This window comes from Tuber melanosporum (assembly GCF_000151645.1).
Source record: "Tuber melanosporum whole genome shotgun sequence assembly, scaffold_38, strain Mel28".
Classification (NCBI taxonomy): domain Eukaryota; kingdom Fungi; phylum Ascomycota; class Pezizomycetes; order Pezizales; family Tuberaceae; genus Tuber; species Tuber melanosporum.
The window spans coordinates 381,549-405,521 of record NW_003299063.1 but is presented as its reverse complement, the minus strand read 5'-3'; the positions used below and the strand labels follow the sequence as shown (position 1 = coordinate 405,521).

The 23,973-nt window shown below is 48.2% G+C and overlaps 6 protein-coding genes, besides 1 other annotated feature; 4 read left to right on the top strand and 2 right to left on the bottom strand.

Annotated features, from left to right (window-relative positions):
- Positions 1–4,366: 4,366 nt before the first annotated feature.
- Positions 4,367–6,868, top strand: GSTUM_00007640001 (uncharacterized protein). XM_002839559.2 has 2 exons: positions 4,367–6,364; positions 6,424–6,868. The coding sequence occupies exons 1-2, from the start codon at positions 5,276–5,278 to the stop codon at positions 6,655–6,657; spliced, it is 1,323 nt and encodes a 440-aa protein (XP_002839605.1). The 5' UTR covers positions 4,367–5,275; the 3' UTR covers positions 6,658–6,868.
- Positions 6,869–6,877: 9 nt separating this feature from the next.
- Positions 6,878–6,946: a sequence feature (Short protein (GSTUM_00007639001, CAZ83795.1) was converted to a misc_feature.).
- An 841-nt stretch (positions 6,947–7,787) lies between these two features.
- GSTUM_00007637001 (uncharacterized protein) lies at positions 7,788–9,236 on the top strand (the record flags this gene model as incomplete). XM_002839557.2 has 1 exon in its annotated part: positions 7,788–9,236. The coding sequence occupies one exon, from the start codon at positions 7,788–7,790 to the stop codon at positions 9,012–9,014; it is 1,227 nt and encodes a 408-aa protein (XP_002839603.1). The 3' UTR covers positions 9,015–9,236.
- Positions 9,237–9,284: 48 nt separating this feature from the next.
- GSTUM_00007636001 (uncharacterized protein) lies at positions 9,285–11,097 on the bottom strand (the record flags this gene model as incomplete). The annotated part of the gene is made up of 4 exons (XM_002839556.1): positions 9,285–10,250; positions 10,305–10,455; positions 10,513–10,679; positions 10,729–11,097. The coding sequence occupies 4 exons, from the start codon at positions 11,095–11,097 to the stop codon at positions 9,285–9,287; spliced, it is 1,653 nt and encodes a 550-aa protein (XP_002839602.1).
- A 177-nt stretch (positions 11,098–11,274) lies between these two features.
- Positions 11,275–13,449, top strand: GSTUM_00007635001 (uncharacterized protein). XM_002839555.2 has 5 exons: positions 11,275–11,431; positions 11,482–11,532; positions 11,591–11,692; positions 11,747–12,636; positions 12,699–13,449. The coding sequence occupies exons 1-5, from the start codon at positions 11,354–11,356 to the stop codon at positions 13,216–13,218; spliced, it is 1,641 nt and encodes a 546-aa protein (XP_002839601.1). The 5' UTR covers positions 11,275–11,353; the 3' UTR covers positions 13,219–13,449.
- A 2,386-nt stretch (positions 13,450–15,835) lies between these two features.
- Positions 15,836–19,387, bottom strand: GSTUM_00007634001 (uncharacterized protein). XM_002839554.2 has 3 exons: positions 18,896–19,387; positions 16,558–18,827; positions 15,836–16,503 (listed from the first exon to the last, which is right to left on the bottom strand). The coding sequence occupies exons 1-3, from the start codon at positions 19,169–19,171 to the stop codon at positions 16,242–16,244; spliced, it is 2,808 nt and encodes a 935-aa protein (XP_002839600.1). The 5' UTR covers positions 19,172–19,387; the 3' UTR covers positions 15,836–16,241.
- A 3,197-nt stretch (positions 19,388–22,584) lies between these two features.
- The window catches only part of GSTUM_00007633001 (uncharacterized protein), a gene marked incomplete at its 5' end in the record, with an annotated part of 3,054 nt that continues 1,665 nt past the window's right edge, over positions 22,585–23,973 (top strand). The window contains 5 exons of the mRNA XM_002839553.2: positions 22,585–22,795; positions 22,842–23,161; positions 23,217–23,291; positions 23,352–23,390; positions 23,438–23,973. The exon at positions 23,438–23,973 is cut by the window's right edge and continues 679 nt beyond it. Coding sequence (XP_002839599.1) covers positions 22,585–22,795; positions 22,842–23,161; positions 23,217–23,291; positions 23,352–23,390; positions 23,438–23,971 — 1,179 coding nt within the window. The 3' untranslated portion in view covers positions 23,972–23,973.

The following is a 23,973-nucleotide window of genomic DNA, read 5'->3' as shown; positions in this document are numbered from 1 at the left end:
GCGAGAGAGAGGAGAGAGAAATGCCGACAGGTATCATACCGATTACGGGAATCGGGAAATCCCTTTCCTCCCCAGATCACGGCTGCTCACTCGAGACTCTCGACATTTTGTAGGGTAGTCGTACTCCAATTTCCACGGTAAGGCCAATTCAACCAAGTTTTGATCGATCGTGTTTTTGCAACGAGCTCGACCAAACCTGCCTTGTTAAACCAGTATGACGTCCGAGTTTACCCCCCCCCATTCCCTCCTAAGTACAGACATGCCCCCTTCCAAGCACACTTCCCATCATCGTAATTCGAACAACAATCGACAAATCTCCCCCCAACTATGACACCATAGCAACAACTGTATTGCCCGTTAAGTTACCACAACCCACACATCGGTAGACTAGCTTCGAGCAACCAAAAAACCAAGAAGCAGCCCCAACCGAACACACCGCACAGCACCGCACAAAGAAAAGCAAAACCCAGTAAGGTAACCAATTTACAGTGGTAACCCAAACCCCGTGCACACCACTACGACATCCCATTCGCTCGCTCCCCGGCTAACCCTTACCAGTTTCCCAGGGGGTTGAAAGGGCATTTTTACGTAATGCCCTTTCCCCTTGTGCTTGCCTGCTTGCTCGTTACAGGACGAGTTACTTTTTTTTTTTTTTTTTTTTTTTAAAAAAAACTCGCACGGACAGGACAGGACGAGACGAGAGAGACAATGGAAAAGGAAGCTTCGGCCATCTCCCTTTTCCCTCGTGGGTTCCGCGGAGCTAGCGGGCGGTTACTACGGTACGGTAGGGCTTTTCATGCCAAGCCTTGGAAATGTGTTCCCCGCAAGTTACGGGGTCTGGGGCTTTGTGGCTTGATTCGGAAGGTATTTTTTCTTCCTCTTTTCTTCTTTTTCTTCCCCTTCTTTCTTTCTCAGTTTAACAGGTATTGGGGATGATGTCAGGAAAGGGAGCAGAGGAATTATTTATTTGTTTACTCGTTTACCCCATGAATACTCGGATATTAAATTTCAATCCCGTCCACGATCGGAGTTTGCTCGCGGTGCAATACAAATATTTATGGCGACGACGACGACGAGAAATTGGGGATTACCGGTACCGCACGGTATTAATTTAACATTCACACGAAATCTGAGATCGATTCGTTATTATCTGATTATTCTAACCTCCCTCTTTGCTCCACTTCTGCTCGGACCCTTCCCACCGGGAACCGTAACTCGAGTACGGTAACTGCATTCATGCCTAAACCAGCTCGAAAGAAACGGCCATCGTGGGCCTTCCCCTTCACTTCCCTCCCCTCCTCCCTCTCTGCCTTCCCCCAACAACCAACCCACGATACCTGAACCTGAACCCGTGGGGCGGACGCTTGTGCATCCAAATTACCTAACAACTTCCCACAAAAGCCCACACCGCACACAGGCCGAGAGCTGGCCACTCAGCCCGTCACGCACCTCGTGACGATGGAATTGGAATGGAAATGGGATACGAGGGGGCCTAAATGAACAGGACAAGCGAGAGCCTGACCGCCAGCCGTGTTGGTGAAAAATTTAATACCGTACCAGTACTCGAGTATATGCTCGTTCCCATTCCTTGCTTTGATGGATCGGCAGGCCTTTGGCAGAAGTGTTGTAGAATTGGGAAACAAAACAAAGAGAGGGAAGAACGTGCTACCATGGATGGATCGACGGGGTCATTCATTCCACAATACGGTACTGTACGAGTACGAGTACGAACTGGAGCAATTTAGTCCGTGTTGGGTACCGGTGCTCTGCTTGAGGCTATGATCAACCGAGTCTACTAAAGCTTCCGTAGAATACTGCATATGGCAAGGCGCAGCACAAAGCTCTTGTTAGGGATACTGTAAATTACCGGTATCATATCATACTTGCACTCGAGTACTGTACGAGTACTCGTAGAGAGAAAGAGAGGGTTCGATGGGATGGCGCCAAGTGCACGTTAGAGTGCGGTTACGGTATCCGCCCGCTCGCCTCACCCATCAGGCAGAAGAGAAGGGAGAAGGGAGAAGGGGAGAAGGTATGATACGAGTATTTTCAGAAAGGTAAAGAAAGCACTAGACTGCATGAGGCTTGTCCCGATTACTCCCCGGAGCTGGAATACCGTACCGGTACTGGTACGGTACTCGAGTAGCTGCTGGTTGAGTCAGACGACCGACTGACCGACTGACCCACCAGCCAAAGAAGAGGCCCTCGCTCGGTTCCGATTCGCACTGACCAGGCAAGCCTTTCCTTCCCTTCCCATCTACCATCGCCACCGATGACGGAAATGTCGACGGGAACCAGAAATTAGGATGCAGTTGCTGTTAGGGGATTCATCAGGGAAAGGGGGAGAAAAAAGCAAGGAGGAGGAACATGGCAAGGCTTATATTTATTTGTTTTGGTTCTCCTGTTTCGACTGTTTCGTGGAGGAATGTCCCTTAGGGTAGACTACTCGTAACTGGTATTCGTGATCTCTCGCTGTGAATGACCACAGAATGGCGCGAGGTTACCGTACCTAGCCGAGGAGAATCATACATCATAGCGCGCAGTATCCACCGTCCTGGCATCCACTCCCCTGCATGTTTCTCCCAGCGGGGAGAACTGTGCTCGGGGGTTCATCAGGAATCGAAAGCCGTGATCGGACGATCATGCTGTCCGGGGAGAAGCACTGGTACTGTACTATTGTGCTCGAGAACCTTACAGTGTTACAGGAGTCAAAAAACCCAGACCGGTCGCTTTGAAACTGGAAGTCACTCAATTGGGCAAGTGACGGCTGATGGATCAGGATCAGGATCAAAGGTTCCGAGGGAGTTTGATAATCGCAGTGAACCCGTCTGTATAAGGATACAAGTATCGTGGGTTGGTAGCTACGGTACTCCCAGTTGCTTGTGTCCCTCCATAAGACCTTTAATTTCCAATCTTTGATATGGTCTCGCCGTTCAGCGGGGATCGCCTTTTCCGATTTTACAGTAAATGACCCTACCGGGTATGTACCGTATGGTGATGAGGGACGGACAGGGAAAGGCGAATTGGAGCAATTGATATTTACATACAAGGTGCTTGAATAGTACTGTACTGTACACCAACTTACCCGTACCGGTGCCGTACAGTACTCGAGTATAGTACCGTTACTACTTGTATAGTGCTTTGCGCGGGTGAGGATGGCTTTGTGGCTCGCCATTTCCTTTCATTTTTCCCTCTACTCGAGTATACACGAAGTATGATATAGTACTTACCCCATTCTTTTCCCTCCTCGGCCCTACGAGTACGAGTAACGTTGAGTCGGTCCAGAGCTCCCAAAACGCACGAATTACACCACGGTAGCGCGCACACCAGCCTTCTCCTTCGGGAGGGAGACTACTCGTAGAGTTGTGAAAGAGTGAAAAGAAAAAAAGGAAGTGAAAAAGTGAATGAAAAGAAAAAGAAAAAGGGTAGGCGATTCCCTTGTTTGTATAGTTCTTAGCGGCGGGAACTAACCCTGGTGGGGGGGGGGGATTGTTATTTTTTCTTCCTCCAAATTTTTTTTTAAAAAGAACAATTCCATACGTAATGGAAAACCTGGGGTAGCTTAGCTGGCTGCTACTCGTACATACTCGAGCACTGTACGAGTAGGTTTTAGCAGCTAGTCTACCCTAGCTGTACTTGTGCTAGCAAGTCCTTTTTTTTCTTTTTCTTTTTTCTTTTCTTCTCCCTTCCTTCCTTCTCCGGACACTCATTCACTCGTCATTTCCAAGGTTGTAACCCTCATTGATGTCCCGGTAGCATACTCCCATGGTTGGGGATATCCGGTGGAACGCGGTACCTTAAGTTATCATACCTGGAGGGGGAGTGGGAAGGAAAAGAAAGGAAAAGGAAAAAAAAAGCATTATTTCTATTCCCACTCGTAGCTAGATCTTGCTGTAGACTAACTGTACTGTACGAGTAAAGGAGTGGATTGGGAGAAGGGTTTTGGCGTTGCCTTGTATGGTATGTACCAGTACAGTATGATGCTTGGCTGGTCACTACGGTACTCTACGGTAACCTTACCGGTGGAAACACAGCATCGTGACCTCCTGCAGAAGGGATTTATGGGTGGTGAGGTGATAATTACTGTAATGAGGCTACGGTACCCCCCCCTACCCTTTCTTGCTTTGCTCGTCGTTTGAAGGCGACCACACACACAGACACAGACACACATGCGCCTTTGCTGGTGGTAGATCACTTGTATTTAGTTAGCTATGATACAAGTACCATGATCCACATGTTTTTTTGTTTTTCCCCTCATCTTCTGATACTTTACCTGTGCTATTACTATAATATTGTGATACTATAAGCGCAACTATATAGAGGACTTCATCCCTCTCACCTACCGTAGCACAGCTCCTATTCCAAAGGCCTTCTCCTGTCTCCTGCTTCTCTCCCTCTTCCCTCGCCGGTCGTCTTATCCGACCCTCTCGTCCAAGATTGGATTGGCTGAGGTTAGCCAACCACGAGGGCATACAGCGAACATCTCATAATCATCAGCTTTCAGCTCCCTGGAGCAAATTGCCCTCTACCGTGGCACTCTCCCTCCGTTCGTCGTTCCAGTCGAGCTCGGTCTGGGCACAGCATTTCTAGCACAGCGCAGCGCGGCTGCATCTAGGACAGCCTTTTGCCTCTAACTCCCACATAAAGGTGCAAACCGACCCATTTCCCTCGTCACCTATCATACCCCGTGCTACCATCCGCAATTGCCACACCCAACCAGAAATTCAATAAGCAGGAAAGGGCTCTTTCTATTCCACTCGCTCACGCACACACACACCCTATATCGGACCGCAATCGCATTAGTATTGCGGAGGATGTATCCGCAAGCTAAAGCTCTGCGTCAGAAGATCTCTTAACTACCCGCCGGCTTCGCTCCTACTTCCCGATTGAATTGAACGTCCCCTCGAGGAGCTAAAAAAACCTTGACTTTGCTCTCCTTTCCCCATTGCCACTACTACAGTGCATACCCTAAGCAGGATCTGAGCAGAGTCTGAACAAGGATAACTTTATATCGGTGAATCTTTACTACCCCACTACAACAACACTGTTGCAGTTCTGCCATTACACTTAACGAAAGCTTCTACGTGCACTCCTGCCCTATTACCTACAAGGTCAACTGCAATTTACAGAAGGATCCTTTCTCTACTCCGAATTCTGGTCATTCCCCCTCTCTCTCTTCCGAGGAATCCACACTGCAAAAACGAACAAATTTACTACATCCGAGAGATTCTGAGAAATCGACTTTATGCCAATTTACCAGAACCTCACATCCCAAATGCCAGTAATCGGATTTTTCCACCACGGGGCATCCCCATCCACGTCCATGACTTCAATCCTCCCAATCGACAGTAAACACCCAGCGCCGAAACGCCGCTGGTCAAGCAACCGCTCAAGTTCCGAGAGCGACCGACCAAAGCTTACGATCCGCACCATGTCCAGGGGCAGCAGCAGTCGAGGAGGCCTAAAGGGCTTCATCGAGAATCCTGCGGACATAACCGTGGCCATTGAATCACCACCGCTCGTCTGTTATGGCCCGCCGAAGGAGTCCACTGGCGCACTGTTGTCCGGAATAATGAAACTGCAGGTCAAGGAGACAGAGCAAACCTTTGAAGCCTTCACCATGCGCTTGCTAGCGGACGTGCTCACTAAAAAGCCCGTGGGTGCGCACTGCTCGGACTGCACCACCAGCGTCAGCGAGCTACACAAATGGCAATTGATCAGCGAACCAGTGGTGCTGAAGAAAGGAACGCACACCTATCCGTTCAGTTACCTCCTGCCTGGCCACCTCCCTGCCAGCAACAACAACGCCCTCAGCAGGATAACCTACTGCCTCTACGCAACCGCGACAACGATGAAAGGTGACGAGATCAAGTTTGAGAAGCCGATAACTCTACAAAGGGCAGTCCTACCAGGACCGGACAGGCACAGCACCCGCGTCTTCCCGCCGACGGACCTCTCTGCCAATGTCACCCTCCCACCCGTTGCGCACCCCGGTGGCGATTTTCCGCTCCATATCCGCCTCGACGGTGTCCTTTCGAAAGCCCGGACCAGCCGTTGGCGATTAAAGAGGCTGTCTTGGCGCATCGATGAGACCTCCCGCGTTGTCTCCCCAGCTTGTAAACAGCATAGCGGCAAGCTCGGTGGTGACGGTAAAGGTCTGTTACACGACGACGTGCGCACGGTGGGCTCCGGCGAGGTCAAGAGTGGCTGGAAGTCGGATTTCAACTCCACGGATGGGAGCATCGAGGTTGAATTCAACGCTAGAATCCACGCGCACGCGGACGCTGCGTGCGATGTGGACTCGCCTTGCGGAATTTCGGTGTCGCACAACCTTGTTGTGGAGATGATCGTTGCGGAAGAACATGTTTGTCCCCCCCCCAATTTCCTTATGTCTCTTGGCAAATGTACTGATGGTCGGGTTAGTGCCCCGTTCCACCATCAAGAGTCGCAAACCCCACCGGCGCCGCTAGAGTCCTTCGCATGCAATTCCACCTGATCGTCACCGAGCGTAGCGGCCTGGGCATCAGCTGGGACGAGGAGATTCCACCCGTGTATGAGAATATACCTGCTTCACCGCCGAATTATGGGACTGTCCTTGAAGTCGAGGGCGAAGAGGGAGTGGCTTTGTTTTGCCCACCGGTGTATCAGGAATCTTGATCGCCCCCTTCTCTTTTTTTCTTTTCTTTTCCATTTACTCTGTTCTATTGTATCCTACTCTTTTTCATTTCGCTTGTGGTCACTTCACTCGCGCATTAGATGGGTTTTCAAAAGAAAAAATTGGCGTATTAAGGATTTTCTATCATTCGGTTTTGCTTGTATAGTCTCTAGGGTGCTTTGTAACATAACTACTCTGTATTCTCCTTCTTAACCCCCTTACATGTATCATTCCATCGCTTCTCACGATCTCACGATCTCCCTTCACGCAATAACAAACGCAATGAAGTAACATCCTTAATCATACACACGTGACCAACCGCCCACGAACGAAAAAAAGGTCATCCCGATCCTTGCCAGTATATTACTTTTTCTTCTTTTTTTCCTTCTCTGCAGCTCCGGTATCACGACAGCATTCTAGCCTTCCCCTCCTTCCCTCCCTCCCTTCCACCGTCAAGTCATGGGCGGTGCGTGTTAGCACCTGAATTGGTTTTGCTTCTTTTTTTTTTGCTTGTTTGTGGATGTGCTGAGGCGGATAGTGATCTCACCTCGCATCGCCTTACTCCTCAGCCCCACGCCCGGCCACGGCCGGAAGTTGTCGGAAGTCGGTGGTTGTGCATGGGAGCTGGGGATTTGAAGACAGAGTCCTTGTGCGATGCGGTATGTGTACTCGAGTATCGGTACCGGTATTGTGGGAGGTAGTGACTCTCGACATCTTCTGCTGGATCTTGATGCACCGCGCCGGGTAGTACCGGTGCTTGTATGATACTCAAGTATGATATAAGGGTAGGAAAGCCATTGATAGGAACGGACAGGGATATGCTTTGCTGGTTAACTTCAGGTAACTGCTCCGTAGCTTGTTGTCAGGCCTTGCACAGGAGGTGCCTGGACATGTATGAGTAATTTTCATCATATTGAAGCAATACCGGTGTGTATAACTTTTGATGTAGAAACCATTCTAATTAGTAATTATCGAGTGATGGCTGGTGATGCGTGGAAAGTCTTGGCAAAGATCATTCGATTTAGTGTCATACTGATGACCACCCAAATTTTTTCACAACTATCAACCTCCCAACCCCCCTAATCACCACCACCACCACCACCACCAACAACCCCGGGGCAAAAGATCGGAAATGTCCAAACCGATTTCTATCTCCCTCGCCGCTCCAAAACTTCCCGTCGCCTCCAAACAACCCCTGAGCAAGAAACGCCCGGCAGCAAACCTGGACTCAGACTCAGACGACGATGACAACAACCACCGCGAGAAAGTGCACGTGATAACCGCGTTCGACGCTGCTCGTGGTGGTGCGGTGGGTGAGGAACCTGAGGAGGAGGAAAAGGGACCACTGGTCATCAGCACGTTGAAGAACCGTGATTGGAGGGCTGAAGCCGAGCGGAGGAGAGGGAGGGGGAGTGTCTGGTTACCCCCGGAGGCGTTCGCGGGCCACGCGGAGGGGGAGGGGGAGGAAGCGATGGAAGTGGATACGGGCGCGGGGGTGCACTACGGATTGCAGGTTTTTCAGAGACCTACGGAGGATAACCGAACCCCACCACCTCCGCCTCCAGAGCAGGCTGGGGGGGAAGCCGTGGAGGAAAAAACGGAGGAAGAACAAGCCCTCGCCGCGCTCCTCTCCAATTCTTCAAAACCCCCCTCAACAACACTGATCCTCCCCCCCTCCTCCTCCGCCGGAAATGCCGACTGGCGCGACGAGCAACAAGCTTACAAATCCGACGTGGCCTCCCGCCCGGACGTGCCCACCCTGGACGACTACGCTGCTGTCCCCGTTGAGGAGTTTGGCGCGGCGCTGCTACGGGGAATGGGTTGGCGGGAAGGGATGGAACTTGGCGCGCGCGGAGGCTCAGCGAAGCAGGCTAAGCTTCGCACCGTGGAAAAACGACCCGCCTTCCTGGGAATCGGAGCGAAAGCAAAGGAGGAAGTGCCCGAACTCGGCACTTGGGGCAAGGCCGATAAGTCCGGGAGGAAGCGGGGCGGTAAGAGGGTGGATACTACGTATGTTCCTGTAGTACTGGTCGATAAGAAGACCGGCAGGGTCGTTGATGAGTCTGCGGTGGTGGAGAATGGGAAGGGTGCGGGCAGTGGTGGTGGTAGTAGTGGTGTGGATAGGGACCGCTGGGATGGAAGAGACCAAGAGCGTGCTCGTGATGATCCGGATCATCGTCGGCGGGACCGCTCCCGGGATCATCGGGATAGCCATCGTCACCATAACTATCATCATAGAGAGCGCGACCGTGATCGTGACCGTCATCGCGAACGTGGGGAGAAGTCGCACAGGAGCAGGGATGAGCGGGATAATCGTAGGAGGAGTCGAGATAGATATGAGAGGAGGGATAGACGTTGATGGCTACTAAATTCCTCTTTTGGATATTTGTTTTCTGTACTTTTTTTTCCCCTCTCCATTCATCGCCTAACTTGTTTCCGTCTACTGGTTGGTATCCTGTGTTGTATCATGTTCACGGAAAATCACTCGGCGGGATTATCAGTTATGAAGGTTCGGTCAGATTAATCAAAAATATTGTACAAACGAACGAACGGAAAGAAGAGAGAAAAAGAACTTTTTATAGATGAACCTCCCTTCACTCCGTGACAAAACGAGGAATGTGAAATTACATCACCTCCCCGGCCTCCTCCCGAACCTTGCCAACGCGGGTCCAAACTCCTCCTGCGCGCTAGCCGGCAGCCCCTTATTCCTGAGTGCCCTCTCCTTCTTAAGCTCTTCCAGCTTTAACCTTCGCTCGTCAATAACGTTCTTCCCACTCTTCTTGCGAAGGTACTTCCCGAGGGCGGAATTCTTCCCTCGCATCTTATTCTTGACTAGGACGTTCGGCTTCCCGGTTAGCTTCCGTTGCTCTTCCGCGGCTTCCTTCTCGCGCAGTTCTTTGCTGCCCTTGTCGATGCGCCCGATAAAGTCCGGATCCAGGGATATCATTTCGGGCTGTAGTTTGTTGAGTAGGGCAGAGACTTCACTTTCCCTGCGTTGCTTGATGGTTTCGTAGGGGTTCGATTCGAGCGCGTCGAAGTTCGGTTCGCCGGCACCGGGGATGATGAGGTTTGAGAAGCCGTTCTGATGGCCGACGCCTAGGATGTCGTCATATGGGCAGAATCGCACGCGGGAGATGTGCGAGGCTTCTTGTAGGTGGGAGAGGTAGGGGCTTGTTTGTTTTGTCCTGAGGGCGTCTTTCCATATCGTTACGTGGGGGCCCCAGCCGACACTGAGTAGGCCCGTGTCGGAAATGTGTAGGGTGGAGGCAGGCGTCGGGGTGTAGTAGGAGTGGACTTCACGGAAGGTGCGGATGTCGAAGATGTTCATCCGAGAGTCTGCGCCTGCTGTTGCCATGTACTGCCCCCCTCTGTCGATGGCTATCGCGCGCACGGGACCGCGATGGGTGAGCATTTTCACTAGTGGTGTGCTCATGTTTGGGGACCAGAGGGTTACACTGCCGTTTGCGTGACCGACATGGATTATGGCGTTGCGCCGATTTTGTGTCATGGAGGTGGGGCTGCCGAGGCGGGTTCTGTGTTCACTGATGAGGTTTCCTGTGGAGGTGTCTTGGTATTTTAGCCAGCCGGCATTGCCCTGTGGGGTACAGTTAGTGTCCACTCTAGTGGAGATGGGGTGGGAGAGACTGACGATTGTTGCGAGGAGAAAGTGGTAAGGTAGGAATTCCATGTTGGTTACTTCAATGTGGTTTTTCAAGCAGTGGATTTCGACACCTTGAGAGTCGTAGATGTATGTGTACCTTTTTTGGGCTGCTGCGAAGAAGAGCTCGTTGTGAAGCCATCTATCAATAGTTAACTTCGAGGGTTTGAGGATTGTAATGGAGGGAGAGGGGACAAACTTGACATCTCGAACGGTTTCTTTCAATTGCATTTCCGAACCCAGCTTTCCTTCCCGCCAGTCGAATGATGCGACATGACCCTTTGTCCCACCGAGGAGCAGATATCGCCCATTGCGAGTGTAGTCCATAAAGTACGGGCCGAACGTAGGTAGCTTCAATTCGAATCCCTTCACCTAAAGTTAATCTCCGGTCTTCAATCCTGGGAGAAAGCCATACCTTCTGAGCAGTCGCAACATCCACCGCCTTCCGTAGATCCGCTTGCTTAAATTTATATGTCCTCTCCATCCCCTCCGCCTCAACATATCCCCGCTCCTCCCCAAGCAGCAACTCCGCATCTTTGGCCTTCAGCGCAGCATCCTTGTATCTGTGTTCAATCTTCTTGAGATTGGCTCGTAATTTCCTGTCCCGCACTGAGCGAACGGGTATGCTTTCGCCACGGCCATACTGCTTCAGCGCGGTCTTTTCCTCCTCCCGGGACCTGGGTTCTAGTGCTTTCGAGGAGTCCTTTTTAGTAGTGGAAGAATTTTTTCTGGGACGTTTTGTTCGTGTGAGAGCCGAAGATTCGGGGGAATTGACTGCGGACATTTCGGGTATTGCTCATTGAGTTGCCTGTGAGAGGTTGGGAGAACATATCATAGTACAAGTATCATAAGGAAAAAAATAAATGGTGGTGGGTTGGATTGGCAGTAGGGTTGAGCCGGGTAACATTGAGCCGCAATGCAAGTGGTTCTAGGTCTAACTATCCATAGCTGCCTCGATGGACACTTTTGCATCTTCTCGCATCTTATTTGTTCGCTTTGCACCCCCCCCCCTACATTAACTCCCATACAATCCCCTAACTATGGTTCTCGCTGATCTAGGGAAGCGCATTACAAGTGCGGTTTCCGACCTTGCTCGGTCTAATGTTGTCGATGAGAAGGTTTGGTTCTAGCGCCACCTCCGGAGGAGGGCTCTGCTGATGGCGCTTAGGTTTTTGATGGGATGCTTAAGGAGATCTGCTCGGCTTTAATCGAAGCTGATGTACGGAACCCAGTTGCGACTTTCTACCCGGATAGTTGGTGGTTAACTTTGCGCGCAGGTGAATGTCAAGCTCGTCAGCAACCTCCGAAAATCGATAAAGCACACGGTAAACTTCAAAGAACTCAATCCGAACGTCAACAAGAAACGGTTAATCCAGAAGGTATTCATCTCCACATTACAGCTTAAAGCTCGATTCTTGATGCTCTTCCTTTAGGCTGTTTTTGATGAACTCGTCAAACTCGTCGACCCACATAGCGAACCATTCAAGCCGAAGAAAGGTCGCTCCAATGTCATCATGTTTGTCGGTCTCCAAGGATCCGGTAAAACCACAACATGTACGAAGCTCGCCCGACATTACCAAGCTCGAGGTTTTAAGGCCTGTCTTGTCTGCGCGGATACCTTTCGAGCCGGAGCATTTGACCAATTGAAGCAGAACGCTACGAAAGCCAAAATCCCCTACTACGGGTCTTATACCGAGACGGATCCTGTGAAGGTTTCGCGGGAGGGAGTGGAGAAATTCAAGAAGGAGCGGTTCGACATCATCATTGTTGATACATCAGGAAGACATCAGCAGGAAAAGGAGCTTTTTGCTGAGATGGTGCAGATTCAGCAGGCTGTCACGCCGGATCAGACCATCATGGTGTTAGATGCATCTATTGGACAGGCGGCAGAGGCTCAGAGTAAAGCTTTCAAGGAGAGTGCGAATTTTGGTGCTATTATTATCACAAAAACGGATGGTCATGCGGCGGGTGGTGGTGCGATATCTGCAGTTGCTGCTACTAGAACGCCAATTATGTTTATTGGCACTGGTGAGCACATGTTGGATCTCGAGCGATTTGCGCCACAGGCATTTGTTTCCAAGTTGCTGGGGATGGGTGATATGCAAGGTCTGGTAGAGCACGTTCAGAGCCTAAAGCTGGACCAGAAGGATACAATGAAGCATATCCAGGAAGGTATATTCACGGTTAGAGATTTAAGGGATCAACTCGGCAATATCATGAAAATGGGACCTCTGAGTAAAATGGCTGGGATGATTCCCGGGTTATCGCAAATGATGGGCGATGTCGGTGATGAGGAGGGAAGCATGAAGTTGAAAAGAATGATGTACATCCTCCTCCACCACTAGCTGCCTCCCTCGATCTAGGAACCAACTAACCGTCTAAAAGCTATATAATGGACTCAATGACTGAAAAAGAGCTCGATTCAGACGGGAAATGTTTCTCCGACCAACCGACCCGCATGACCCGCATAGCTCACGGTTCGGGAACTACCGTCCGTGAGGTAGAAGACGTCCTAACACAGCACAGAATGATGGCCGGCATGGCCAAAAAGATGGGCAAGAACATGGCAAATATGCAAAAGCAAGGTGTGGGCATGAACGGACCCAACAAGCAGCAACAATTAGCCGCGATGCAGCGGAGAATGCAAAGCATGGGAGGAGGTCTAGGGGGACCTGGCGGTGGGAACATGGCGGAGATGATGAAGGCGCTTGGCGGCATGCCTGGCATGGGAGGCGCCGGTGGTGGTGGCGGGAACCCGCTCGCGGGGATGGACATGGCGAGGATGATGCAGCAGTTTGGCGGAATGGTGGGCGGCGGCGGGGGTATGCCGGATCTTGCTAGTATGATGGGTAGCATGGGTGGTATGGGTGGTGCCGGGAGAGGGGGCCGTGGTGGGAGAAGATAGGCTGTGCCAATCAAAGTCTGTTTCTCTTTTCTGTTTTTCTTTCTCACATTCGTAAATACCAAGGGCTTGGGCTTGGGATGGGATGGGGCGGGGTGGATGGAAGGAGTATTTTTCGCTTTCCGAGGAGTTCGAGTTTTTCCTCGCGAATATGTTCTTGATTTTTACGTACCATAGTCAACATACTGACGGGGGGGTTCTCTCGTGGGGCTTGAAACCATCCGGTAATCTCTGCTAAGCCAGTTCGTGTTGAAGGGTGAGGTATTTCTACTATCGTTTGAGGAATTGATCAAAATGCAGGATAGGGAGTTTCAAGGCTAGTCAATCATACCCTATCACTCGTCATTTCCCTTCCCCTATATACCTTTCCTTGTTGATAGGGGAATTTCTGCATGCCTCCCGAACACTTTGCTCCTCAAGAAGTGTCTGGAATGCCACCGGAATTGTCGCAGTTGCTGTTTTAAAAAAACCATTTGCTTGGTGTTCGATTGTTTGTTCTGCGCGTTGTCACGTTGCAGATAGAAGTGGAAATAGCAAATTAAAGTGGCAATATATTTTTTTTTTTTTAGAACCAACGCCAGGTATGATATTTGTGTTAACTGGGAGCATCAAAAACTCCACAAACCTCCAAGCATTCTTTTTAGGACTACAGTTATCATACTCGTACATTACCACTCCTCCCATTCCCATTATGTACTTGTATTAGCCTATAGTACAGTACTAGTACCATCCAAAAAGGTTTTTAACATACGAGTATCAACGAACAAACAGCAAAAAGTATCATACTCCCGGTCTCTCCATTTTTCCTACAAGTGACCCAAATAAATTTGAAAAAGCAAAAAGAAATAAATCCGGAAGTAACTTGTAGCCCCTACGCATCATGCTTTCGGAGACCTAGGGTGAAGAAGGTTTTAGTGATTTTTCTTCTTTTATGCAAGTGGAAGGCAGGGACAGACCAACACGGAAATCCTTTCCGACTCGGGATTAAAAACTCTTTTTTTTTTTTTTTTTTAATTAGTACTTGTAAGAAAGATTACATCTCATTACATTTACCCTTTCCGGGGGGTTTTTTTTTTTCAGCTTATTTTTTTTCGTCACAGTTTTACGATAGATGAAAAGGTCGAGTAAGTAATCCTTCCACTTTTTTTTTTCTTTTCGATGGTTATATTTCCCTGCCGATGGTATGATATCTGTTGAAAAAAGGTTTTTCAGTTTCAAAAGATGTCATTTGCTGGTATTTCTTAGGTAGTGACTCGATTTCCCGGGGACCACTCATACCGGCTTTGAACTTTTTACTATACTCGAGTATTATACCTCTCCCAACCCGTGACGTTATCTTTCCGTAGACTGCTCTCTCACCATTCCAACAGCGATATCGCGTTTAGTAAGCACCCTTCCGCAAGAGTAGGATAGGTATCATACCGACGACAATCGAGTCCAGTCGACCCGTTGCCCGTGAAGAAGTAACGAAACCAACTGAAGCGAGGAAATCGGTCCGACATTCACGTCTCAAATTTACATATCATACATTCTGCGTAATTCTACTCCTACCAGAACCCTATATAAAAACTATGAGAACTCACCCCCCCCCCCTTCCTCATCCCCCTATCATAGGACTCTTTCTTTCCTTCTTTTTTCGCAATAATATCCAACAAACCTCGGCAAAAAAAACAAAAAAACAACACTTTCCCAAACCTCAAAAAAGTTGAAATAAATAAATACCGTAATGGACCTAATCTCTCTTGTAAGGAAAAAAAAAAAAAAAAGATCAAAAAATCCCCCAACAATAATTCCAGAAACTTATTTTTATACAATATAGTTATTAGTGGTGTTCCTTCTGGAGGAGTCACTGTACCTCTTGACGGTCGACGTGCCGAGTTTCAGGGAAGTGGACGGCGGGGAGGAGTACCACCCCGATTTTGGTGCGGATATGGAATAAGTATAAGTAGTGGGTGGGCGATTGGGTGGGATAGTTAGTGAGTGGGTCTTTTCTTCTGTGATGACGGATTTTTTTGATTATGATAATATTACGAGTTTGTGGGAAAAAAAATGTTCTGAACTGTGATTGGTATTTCTTGAGTGTATTGTATTGAATTCTGTAGGATTTGCTACGAGTTAGTCTGCACCTTATCGTACGCCCTCGCGGCAAATTTGATGGCGGTGAGAATGTTACCATCACGAAATAATTCAAATGTGTGATTGCTTTCAATGCCTCTCTCGATTGTAAGGATATTTCCAACATTTATCTATATATATATAACACTGGAGTCGGTATCAGTCCTGTTGGTTTTTGCTATGATATTATTTAGGCCAGACAGGACCTTATTTGTTTTTGTTTAAATAGAATAACTTAGTACAGTACAGTACAGGTACTGTACAAGTACTCTACTTGTGCTATAGGAAATATTAATATAACCAGCTGTAGCATACCCTCGTCAAGTTTTGATCTCGTTATTACAATTTTATTGTTATCGTATCTTGTCGACCAGGCCGAGACATCAACACTCTCTATTCGAGTAGAGAACCGTACTTTGCTCAAACCCAAGCAATGTTCAATAGCAAACCGACTTGGCAAAACCTCCCCAATGAGGTGAGTGATCGAACGGTACTCGAGTAGAATGAAAAGTGGGAATACCGTAAATAACTAATAAATAATGGATAATACAAGTAATAACTGACAGAACTAGTGACTCATCTGATACCACCCATCATCAGTCATGAAGCTTCCCCGTGCGTCACACCCTGACTACTGCACTGTGCCCACTCATACTGTTAATGTGGAGAGCGAGCAAAAGAAACTATGCCTACATCGAAAGAAAAAGAAAAAGAAAAAGAAAAAGAAAAAAAGAATCCAGAACACCTAAGCTAATCGCGACACATAGAGACCCCCAAACAATCGCACCAGCCGGAGGATGTAGAAAAAAAAAGTCACTTTTTAATTTGCGCCGTTCCGTAATGTAGTATATCCCAGAGCAATCCCCTCCCACTCAATCTTTCCATGCGTGCACCATATGAAGATCTAAAGTTCAAATTTTACTCCTGATACCTTCTAATCTAAACTTGACATCCTTAAGAACCTTGGAGGTAGGTTTCCACTTTTGGAACTGATCGAGTAGCTCAGCACACTCGCCTTCTAGTTTGCTCTTTACGTGCGGTTCCTCTAGCATGCCCCTCATGCTCCAGGGGAGGAGGAAGGGGTTGTTGTTGTTTGTTGGCAGCTCGAACGTATCTAGTCCTAGCGGGACGTCTGGGCAGTCGGTTGTTTCCAGGGCGTGACGGACGCCGAGGCTGTAAGCTGAGGTTAGTAAGAGATCGTCATGCTAAAGAGTGGAGATACCTTACTCGTAGACAGCGTTGTCGTCGTAGATCCGGGAATGCCCCTCACCGCCATATAAGCTTCCAGCCAGAGGAGAACTTAGTTCTCTAACCAAGCCATGATCAGATATACCAAGGTTCCTCAATTTCATTGCGAATCCTACAAGATGGCTCAAGAAATCCGGCGCATGGACCCTGCCGTCCACGAAAACTGCCCGGAAAATGTACGGGTGGCTAATGTTTGAGAATGTTGATGATTCGAGAGGGACTAGCTGGTCGTCTATACTACCAACGTAGAGGATCCGGACATTCTGCGCGAGACAGATCCTTAGGGCCTGTATGTACTTTTTCGATGGAATACTCTCCAGCCTCTGAAATTCGAAGAGTTCCTTCGCAGACCCGGTCAAGATAGTTGTTGGGAGATGGTAAAAAGGTCCTAGGTTGATTCCTGCCATTGCTGTGAATCCTACTCTTGCCTTGTCCACACACCCTTCTTCTATGAGCCTCGCCAATAACTGAACCCCCACCACCACACCCTGTGAATGCGCTGCCATTAGCACGAAATCCGCGTTCTTCACATGATCCATCCAGTTTGCAAGTAGTTTCCATAGCATCTCAACCCTGTCCCCAACCTTTCCCTCGCCTTCCAGAGCAATCTTCTCGATCTCGACCTCAACACCATTCTTCTCAGCCCACCTCTTTATAGCGGCTGCAGCAGAGTTAGCAAAACGAATCGACGTTCCCGTCGGCTCCCCCAATACCGTTCGGACCAGGCGCATTGGGAAAAAGCCATGTACCCCAATAGCAACAGCCTTCTTGATCCTAGGAGGTGTGGGCGTCAGGTAAAGATGCTTCTTGTTGGGAGGGGGCTGGCTCTTGAAGATTTTGGTGATTTGACAAAAAATAGAAGGCTGATTCAAGCGCCGGTAGCAAGAATCAAAATTCGGGAGGACATGGTTCGCTGGCAAGATCTTTTGCAGCTTTTGCTTCGCGGTGCTTGCACTACTCGGTGAAGGGGATGGTGTTGGTTTGGGGATGGCAGAGACCGTAGCCGCGATAGAAGTGTTTGCTTCCGCCTTCTTCGGTGTGCCTGGACGGGACTCCTCACGCAAGTTGTTGAGGGTCCGAGTCATCTTGGGGTCGGGTATTGAGATCGGAGATATTTCTCTAGCCTTTGCCTTTTGTGGGCTTAATTGGGATGGTGTATCAGCCACAGCTAGTTCACCCACCGTCGTCGTTGAGTTACTATTCAGAGAATTGTCGGACGGTTTTGAACGTTCCCTAGACCAGAATGCCCATGTGGAAGTCTTCGGGGTGATCTGCGAAGCCTCGGGAGTTTGTGACAATGGTGTGACGGAGTTCGAACTGGTCTGTGAATGGTTGGCAGGCTTCAGCGGTACCTCGAGACCGATAGAGGGTTCCGCGCCAGGGACCGCCCGAGGCTGAGATAGTGCGCAATCTGCGACACACTCACTATTTGATGCCTCCCTATTTTCCGATCTATCCCCACCTTGTGGATCTACGGGAAGTTCCTGATATTGTCCACCCCACCAGCCAAACCAAGATTTAGTCCTTAGTGTGGCTACATCATCGCCGGAACCGCCTGCTGGAGGGGCAGCATCGGCGACAGACTCCGGTTGTTCGGCGGTCACTGTAGGCCGAGTTGTCAACGTAGTTGGCGTTTGCGGCTGCGTCGTGGATGGTGCTTGTGTTTCCAACGACTGGGGGGCGAGTTTGGCCGGATCCTCAATCTCAACCACTGGGGATTCTTCTGGTCCTTCGCCTATGGCCTCCGACTTTGGCACGGGTTGCTCAACTATCGCCTGTCGGCCATACCACCAACCGAACCAGTATGATGCGGGCCGTTCAGAGGACTCATTTCCCGGCCCCGGATCTAGCGAACCTTTGGTATCTCCTGAATCACTAGCACTGTTCAGGGGCTCCATAGACAGTGGCAGCCGCGCTTCCGGCTGAGCCTCAAAGGGCTCCGCAGTTGGAAGAGTAGTGGTACTGAGACTGGTAGGAATAGCTGGAGGAGCCAAGGGCTCTTCGAGCGACGGCGGAGGGGTGGATTCCCGCGGGAGTTCCGATGCTTGCCCTGTTGTAGATGGTAAAGGTTCAAGCGGTCCAACATCGGGCACAAGCCCACTTGTTCCCTCCGTTTTGTTTGGCCCGCCAGCAATGCTTGGCTCCCTCGACACGTTTTCAGAAGCTACCTTTCTTATAGCAGCGGATTTTGTCCCACCAGATCGAGACCAGGTACCTGTTCGCGAAAACCAACCCTTGGAGCTCACTTTCTAAATACGGTAAGGCAGGGAGAAACTTAGCAACCTTTAACTTCGTGTCAGAAGCGAACGAAACTTACCAGTGATTCAGCGTAACTGGATTTACGGGGTACGCAGCCTCCAGTCATCTTCGGCTCCATGCTTGAGAATGACTGAGTGGGAGGAGGGGGTGTGACATCAGTGGACACTAATGATACCTGCGATGTAGAGCGAAGATTGGACTCGCTTGGTGGCAATGACGACGGAACACCAGAAGCGTGAACAGTCGAGATACCGGTAGCTGGTGAAGGAGGATCTGGAGGCGAGGCAGCAAGCTTAGGAGAAGGGGGGAGATCCTTCTTCTCACCCTTAGCCATGGAGGCAGGTGAACAGTTCAAATGCGTAAGAAATAGGGAAGAATGGGGAGGAAGAGACAACCAAAAGGCAAGCGAAGAGAGTAGTTGGTGTCGTGGTTGTGAGTGTCGAAATGCAGGGAATGGGAGACAATCAGGCAGCATCCCACGGGCTCTTGGAAGGCTGGTCTAACCGGGTATCCAACCTTTCCGCCCTCAACAAACTTATAAATATTCTCGCCAAAAAGACACGGTAGGGACAAGATCCCGGTGAAGTATGATAAAGTTATGAACACCGATAGAAAGAAAAAGGGTTCGGCTACGGTAGTCTCAACGTTGCCTAATTTCGATCTAATCTCCCGGTCGAATCTGATAAGAGAGAAATCTAGCACATACCAGTAACTATGACTTTAAGGGGGTTGGATGTGCCACGGGGCAACCGTCAGGTGTGGCCACGGTATTACCGGAATACCATGGGAGTGCCAGCTCGTGGTAAACTACTCGTATGATGAATAGTTTTGTTCAGGTAACTGTGGAATACAGTACAAGTATACCGGTATACTTATTCGTACAGCACAGTACTCGAGTACAGGAAACGTAAACTCCCACAACAATAGAAACTATTGCTTTACTTGCACCAAGTTCCCAATCATGCCGGCCCCTCCATTCAGGCTTCACAAGCTTGAAGGGGGGGGGGGGTTGCATGGAGCTTATTCGTATTCAAGGATCCGTGTCGCAAGATAAAAAAGCCTGTCAACAATTCTAATTAGCCTGATTCAGTAATTTCTGAACCTTTGCACGCAGCCACTCTGGAGACAGGTTTGGTCTACATATTTCCTATTGCAACTATCGCTTCCGGCACAATGTGAACTATGCACGTTACTTAAACTACGTATACAGCCTTAACAGTAGAGATATTGCTCAGTGCTGAAAAGAAAAAGAAAAAAAGCGAGAGAGAATGTCTCTCATATAGAAAGAGGAGAGTTATTACTGCAGTCTGAGTAGACAGGTAAGTGTTAGGGAAGAGGTATCAAAGGAGCTACACACACGAGGCTTCCGGGGGTGATGGAATACTGGTGGGTTGATCTGTTTGCTAGTATGGTAAATTAATTATAATATATAATATTATGTGGTTTTATTAGAACCTACAAATGGGCATCCAACTCCTAATTTTTTTATTTTTTGGCATAGTCATATAGATCGTATAGAGGACCTTGTATCATACAACATAAATCCAGAAACTATTCTAAGTCTTCCCTGAATTGCTTATACTTTTAAACTGTGTAACTGTTATCAATTTGTTTAAATCATATTAAAATTTTTACTTTATTCCTTACTTCTATGTTTTATTTAATTCTACTTAAGCTCTAAACAGAGGAAGTAGCTGAGCTGAAGGAATTATAAGGATTACTGGCAAAGAGACATACATGACCACTCGGGTCTAAAAATAAATGCAGCTGTAAAACGGTGTAAATAATCTCTTCACAAATAATTTAATTCATAGATATATATAAAATACTGAAAATTGAATTTTCATGTAATTACTTTATTTTTAAACAATTTATTCGTATAGGAGAAGGAGTTGTGCTGTGGCAAAAACTAAAAACTCATTTATCTCAAAAAAGTGTTTTTGTAGTTTCATTATGATACATTCTCCGAGCAACAACCAAAAAAACCAATTAGTAGGTTATAATGAAACCATACTCATATTATGATACCAATTGTTCGGCATATAGATATCATGCAATTTTCGTAACATGCCTACCAGCCGCTATTGCCGGCAGAGTTTTATAACCGGCGGTCAGTAATATAGTACCAAAGTGTGATTACAACTCCCAACCAGATTAGGCAACCTAATATATACTGCGCTATGAAAAGACAAAGCTCAAATGTATAGCATCCTTATCATCCATAACATTTTTAGCCACCAGGTCACGGCAGCATGAGAGAGGAAAGAAGGGAAAAATAGAGCAGTGAAAGCATAATCAACAAGTGCCGAGGAAGCGTTTTGTATACCATACTGAATAGTACTGGTTGGGTATGGTCGTTGCTAAGAGCCCACGAGACTACCGGGAAGCGCATATAAAATGAGGTAGTGTAAAGTCTAATGAATTCAATTACCCCTATCTCGTCTGGGTCCTAGAGGTAGGACTGCATTGGTCCAGTGATAAGCACAAATCAACATCTAAAGTAAGTGTGAAACAGTAGTGAAAGAAACCCTATTCGCAATACTAGTAACAGAGTGGAAAGATTGCTGCAAATTTCGATTGCAATATCTAGTGATATTAGATTCCGTAGTGAAACCTGTTTTATGATACCACAAATAGCTTTTTATAATCTAAAGGATAATAGGAAATATCTGCTATTCGTACTCACTACTTATAGTTGCTATTGAAGCTTAAACCCCGAGTTCTAAAATGAGGAGGCTTTTACTTTTATAAGTAAAGCAGAGAGACGATTATCCCTTCGTCCATATTCGGGACTCCACGCCCGGGTTGGGACGATGGTATCGCCGCTTGAGGAAAGGATCGATTGACTCCCGAGAGTCATAAATTCCATTGGCTTGGTAACCGTTGAGTGACCGAAGCCATACGGGTACTTTATAAGCTTAGTTTTTGAAGATTGGAGGACAAAACACGCGCCAAAAAGTTGCGAAATTTGGGGTACTTGTGCTTAAATGCGGCTTAAAGCCGCTCACTTACCACCACTTGTAAGATTAATAAACCGGACACTTGTAAACCTGAGATATCAACGAAGCAAGCGGGTTTATCAATAATTTGAGAGCCTACAGGTAGACTGGTTTGAAGTATCTTGATAACTCGAGAACTTGTCCCTTAGGTGTCTAAGGCTTTTTGAGAGGTGGTTAGCTCCGTTGGAAAAGTCATTTTTTTGATTGTCTGTGGTCGTACCGTTCATAGGTGTCCGAGTTTTTGACCTCACCAGGAATAGCTTTCTTGATAATATTATGATTTGCACACCACGTGACTTGATCTGGTAACCCTACCTTGGACGTCGCCATTCCGAGCCCTGTGACAATGCTCAATTTGGTTAGCATCTTCCTGTGTTTTGGGAGCTCGTTAATATCTCCCTCAACAACGATCCCATCTCACTTCTGCAGCCATCAACGCCCCCCACCAGTGAGTTCAGACTCGCTCGCGCAACTACGCTACACTCTCGCTACCCGAGCAGAAGTCTCGATATATAAATCTACTGTTGAGTCGGTTACGAACTTATCGACTTCCCTGTTTACCTTTACACCTTATCCCTCTTTTACCTCAAAACTGTGCAAAGCACAAGTGTTGTTTATCGGCGGGCGAGTTGACTCTGCGAGGAGAAAATAGAATCATTAGCAACTCCATTATCAGACACCCGTTTTAGCACTGACACCACTGGTTTTTGGTTTGCAACTAATTGGTTGTATTTCATACCAACACACGATGTTGGAAACTAAAATATTCAAACCTTATGATAAGAAGCTCGACACCGAGGAATGGCCTCAACTTCAGTTAGTTGATGCCGTTGTCTACAGGCACGTGGCGGATGGACCCGATGAACTCTGCGATTTGCTCGATACCCACTTTATGGGACCTTTGAGAATAACCGGAACCATTACAAAAATACCTGCCAAGTTCAACAAGATGGTTAAAGGTAAACAAAACGGCCCATCGCGACTTACACACTATATATTAACCAGCTGCCAAAACAGATCTTCCCGTGATTGGAGAGGAACAAGCTTCTAGTAGGACCGCCGCCGCTCTCGCCAAAGGTGTACATGGAGCCACAGTCACAGTCACGGACGCTCTTACATACGCATTGGAATCGTACAAGAACCCGAAAGTGAACTCCACAATTTGGGCCCTCGGATGCGCGGCTTGGTACTCGATTACACCAGCGCCTGAATATACCAAATACTTTGATCGCTCATTGGAAAAGGCACATGTTTGGGATATAGTTTTAGAATTTGGAAATTCTGGGAACTTCAAACAAGTTACTGTTGAACAGCTGTTTGCTAGAGTAATTCCTTCGATATTCCCACCTTTTCCACTCCAATAGCTGATCGTTATTCTAGTACTTTCAGAAGCACCCGGGTTGTAAAGGCATCGATGGAGCGGAGAATGTATTCGCGAACTATCGAAAGTTCCTTGTATGCAAAATGCTCGAGCCAACCGGTCCGGGGTCAAAATCAGCCAGAACTAGGTGGCAGAATTTCTGCCTCTGGAAGTGGCTAACCGCTAAATTCACTGTATGATAAGATTCCAATCGGTTAAGCGCCGCTAACCCCATCCCTAGGGAATCGTCAAGGAGGTGGAGGGATCCATACAGGCAGCAAAAACGGCTAGAAAATCTTCGACTGATAAACGAGCTTTCTCCCCAGGCACTCAGCATGGTGTCGACACCTTAGAGTCTCTTGCGCTTGAGCAAAAACTCAAGCCCCACCAGTTGACTTTTGAATGGTTGATTTCGTCTATTGAGAAAAAGTCTGGCGCAAACGCCGAGGTTGTTCGGTCACTTTTACAGGGACAAGCCAACGCCTTAAGCACACTAATGACGCTCAGTCGCCAGGTCAACTGGGTTCAGTCCAGTTTGTATAGCGACTTATTACTTATGTCAGGGGAAGTCCCGTCCGGCGGCAACTGTGATGGCTCTGGAGGCGGCGAGGCGGCGACCACAGCCAACCTAAACCCCACAAAGAGCCGTTTAGTAGACGCGTTTGATGGGGTCAACGACATAGAGCAAGACAACGATCCTTTGTCTTCTCCAGAGCTCCCACATCATCAACAGCCGAAATCTGCAAAAGGAAAATCTGTGTTAAGGCGGTTATGACT

What these genes read in the sequence shown, in the direction of transcription:
- GSTUM_00007640001 (XM_002839559.2), top strand. Translation starts at nt 5,276, where the DNA reads ATGCCAGTAATCGGATTTTTCCACCACGGGGCATCCCCATCCACGTCC. An exon ending in TGATCGTTGCGGAAGAACAT is followed by an intron (nt 6,365 to 6,423) that starts GTTTGTCCCCCC and finishes TGGTCGGGTTAG; the next exon opens with TGCCCCGTTCCACCATCAAG.
- GSTUM_00007635001 (XM_002839555.2), top strand. Translation starts at nt 11,354, where the DNA reads ATGGTTCTCGCTGATCTAGGGAAGCGCATTACAAGTGCGGTTTCCGAC. An exon ending in CTAATGTTGTCGATGAGAAG is followed by an intron (nt 11,432 to 11,481) that starts GTTTGGTTCTAG and finishes GATGGCGCTTAG; the next exon opens with GTTTTTGATGGGATGCTTAA. An exon ending in AGAAACGGTTAATCCAGAAG is followed by an intron (nt 11,693 to 11,746) that starts GTATTCATCTCC and finishes CTCTTCCTTTAG; the next exon opens with GCTGTTTTTGATGAACTCGT.
- GSTUM_00007634001 (XM_002839554.2), bottom strand. Translation starts at nt 19,171, where the DNA reads ATGGCTAAGGGTGAGAAGAAGGATCTCCCCCCTTCTCCTAAGCTTGCT. An exon ending in CCAGTTACGCTGAATCACTG is followed by an intron (nt 18,828 to 18,895) that starts GTAAGTTTCGTT and finishes TACCGTATTTAG; the next exon opens with AAAGTGAGCTCCAAGGGTTG. An exon ending in GACGACAACGCTGTCTACGA is followed by an intron (nt 16,504 to 16,557) that starts GTAAGGTATCTC and finishes CTCAGCTTACAG; the next exon opens with CCTCGGCGTCCGTCACGCCC.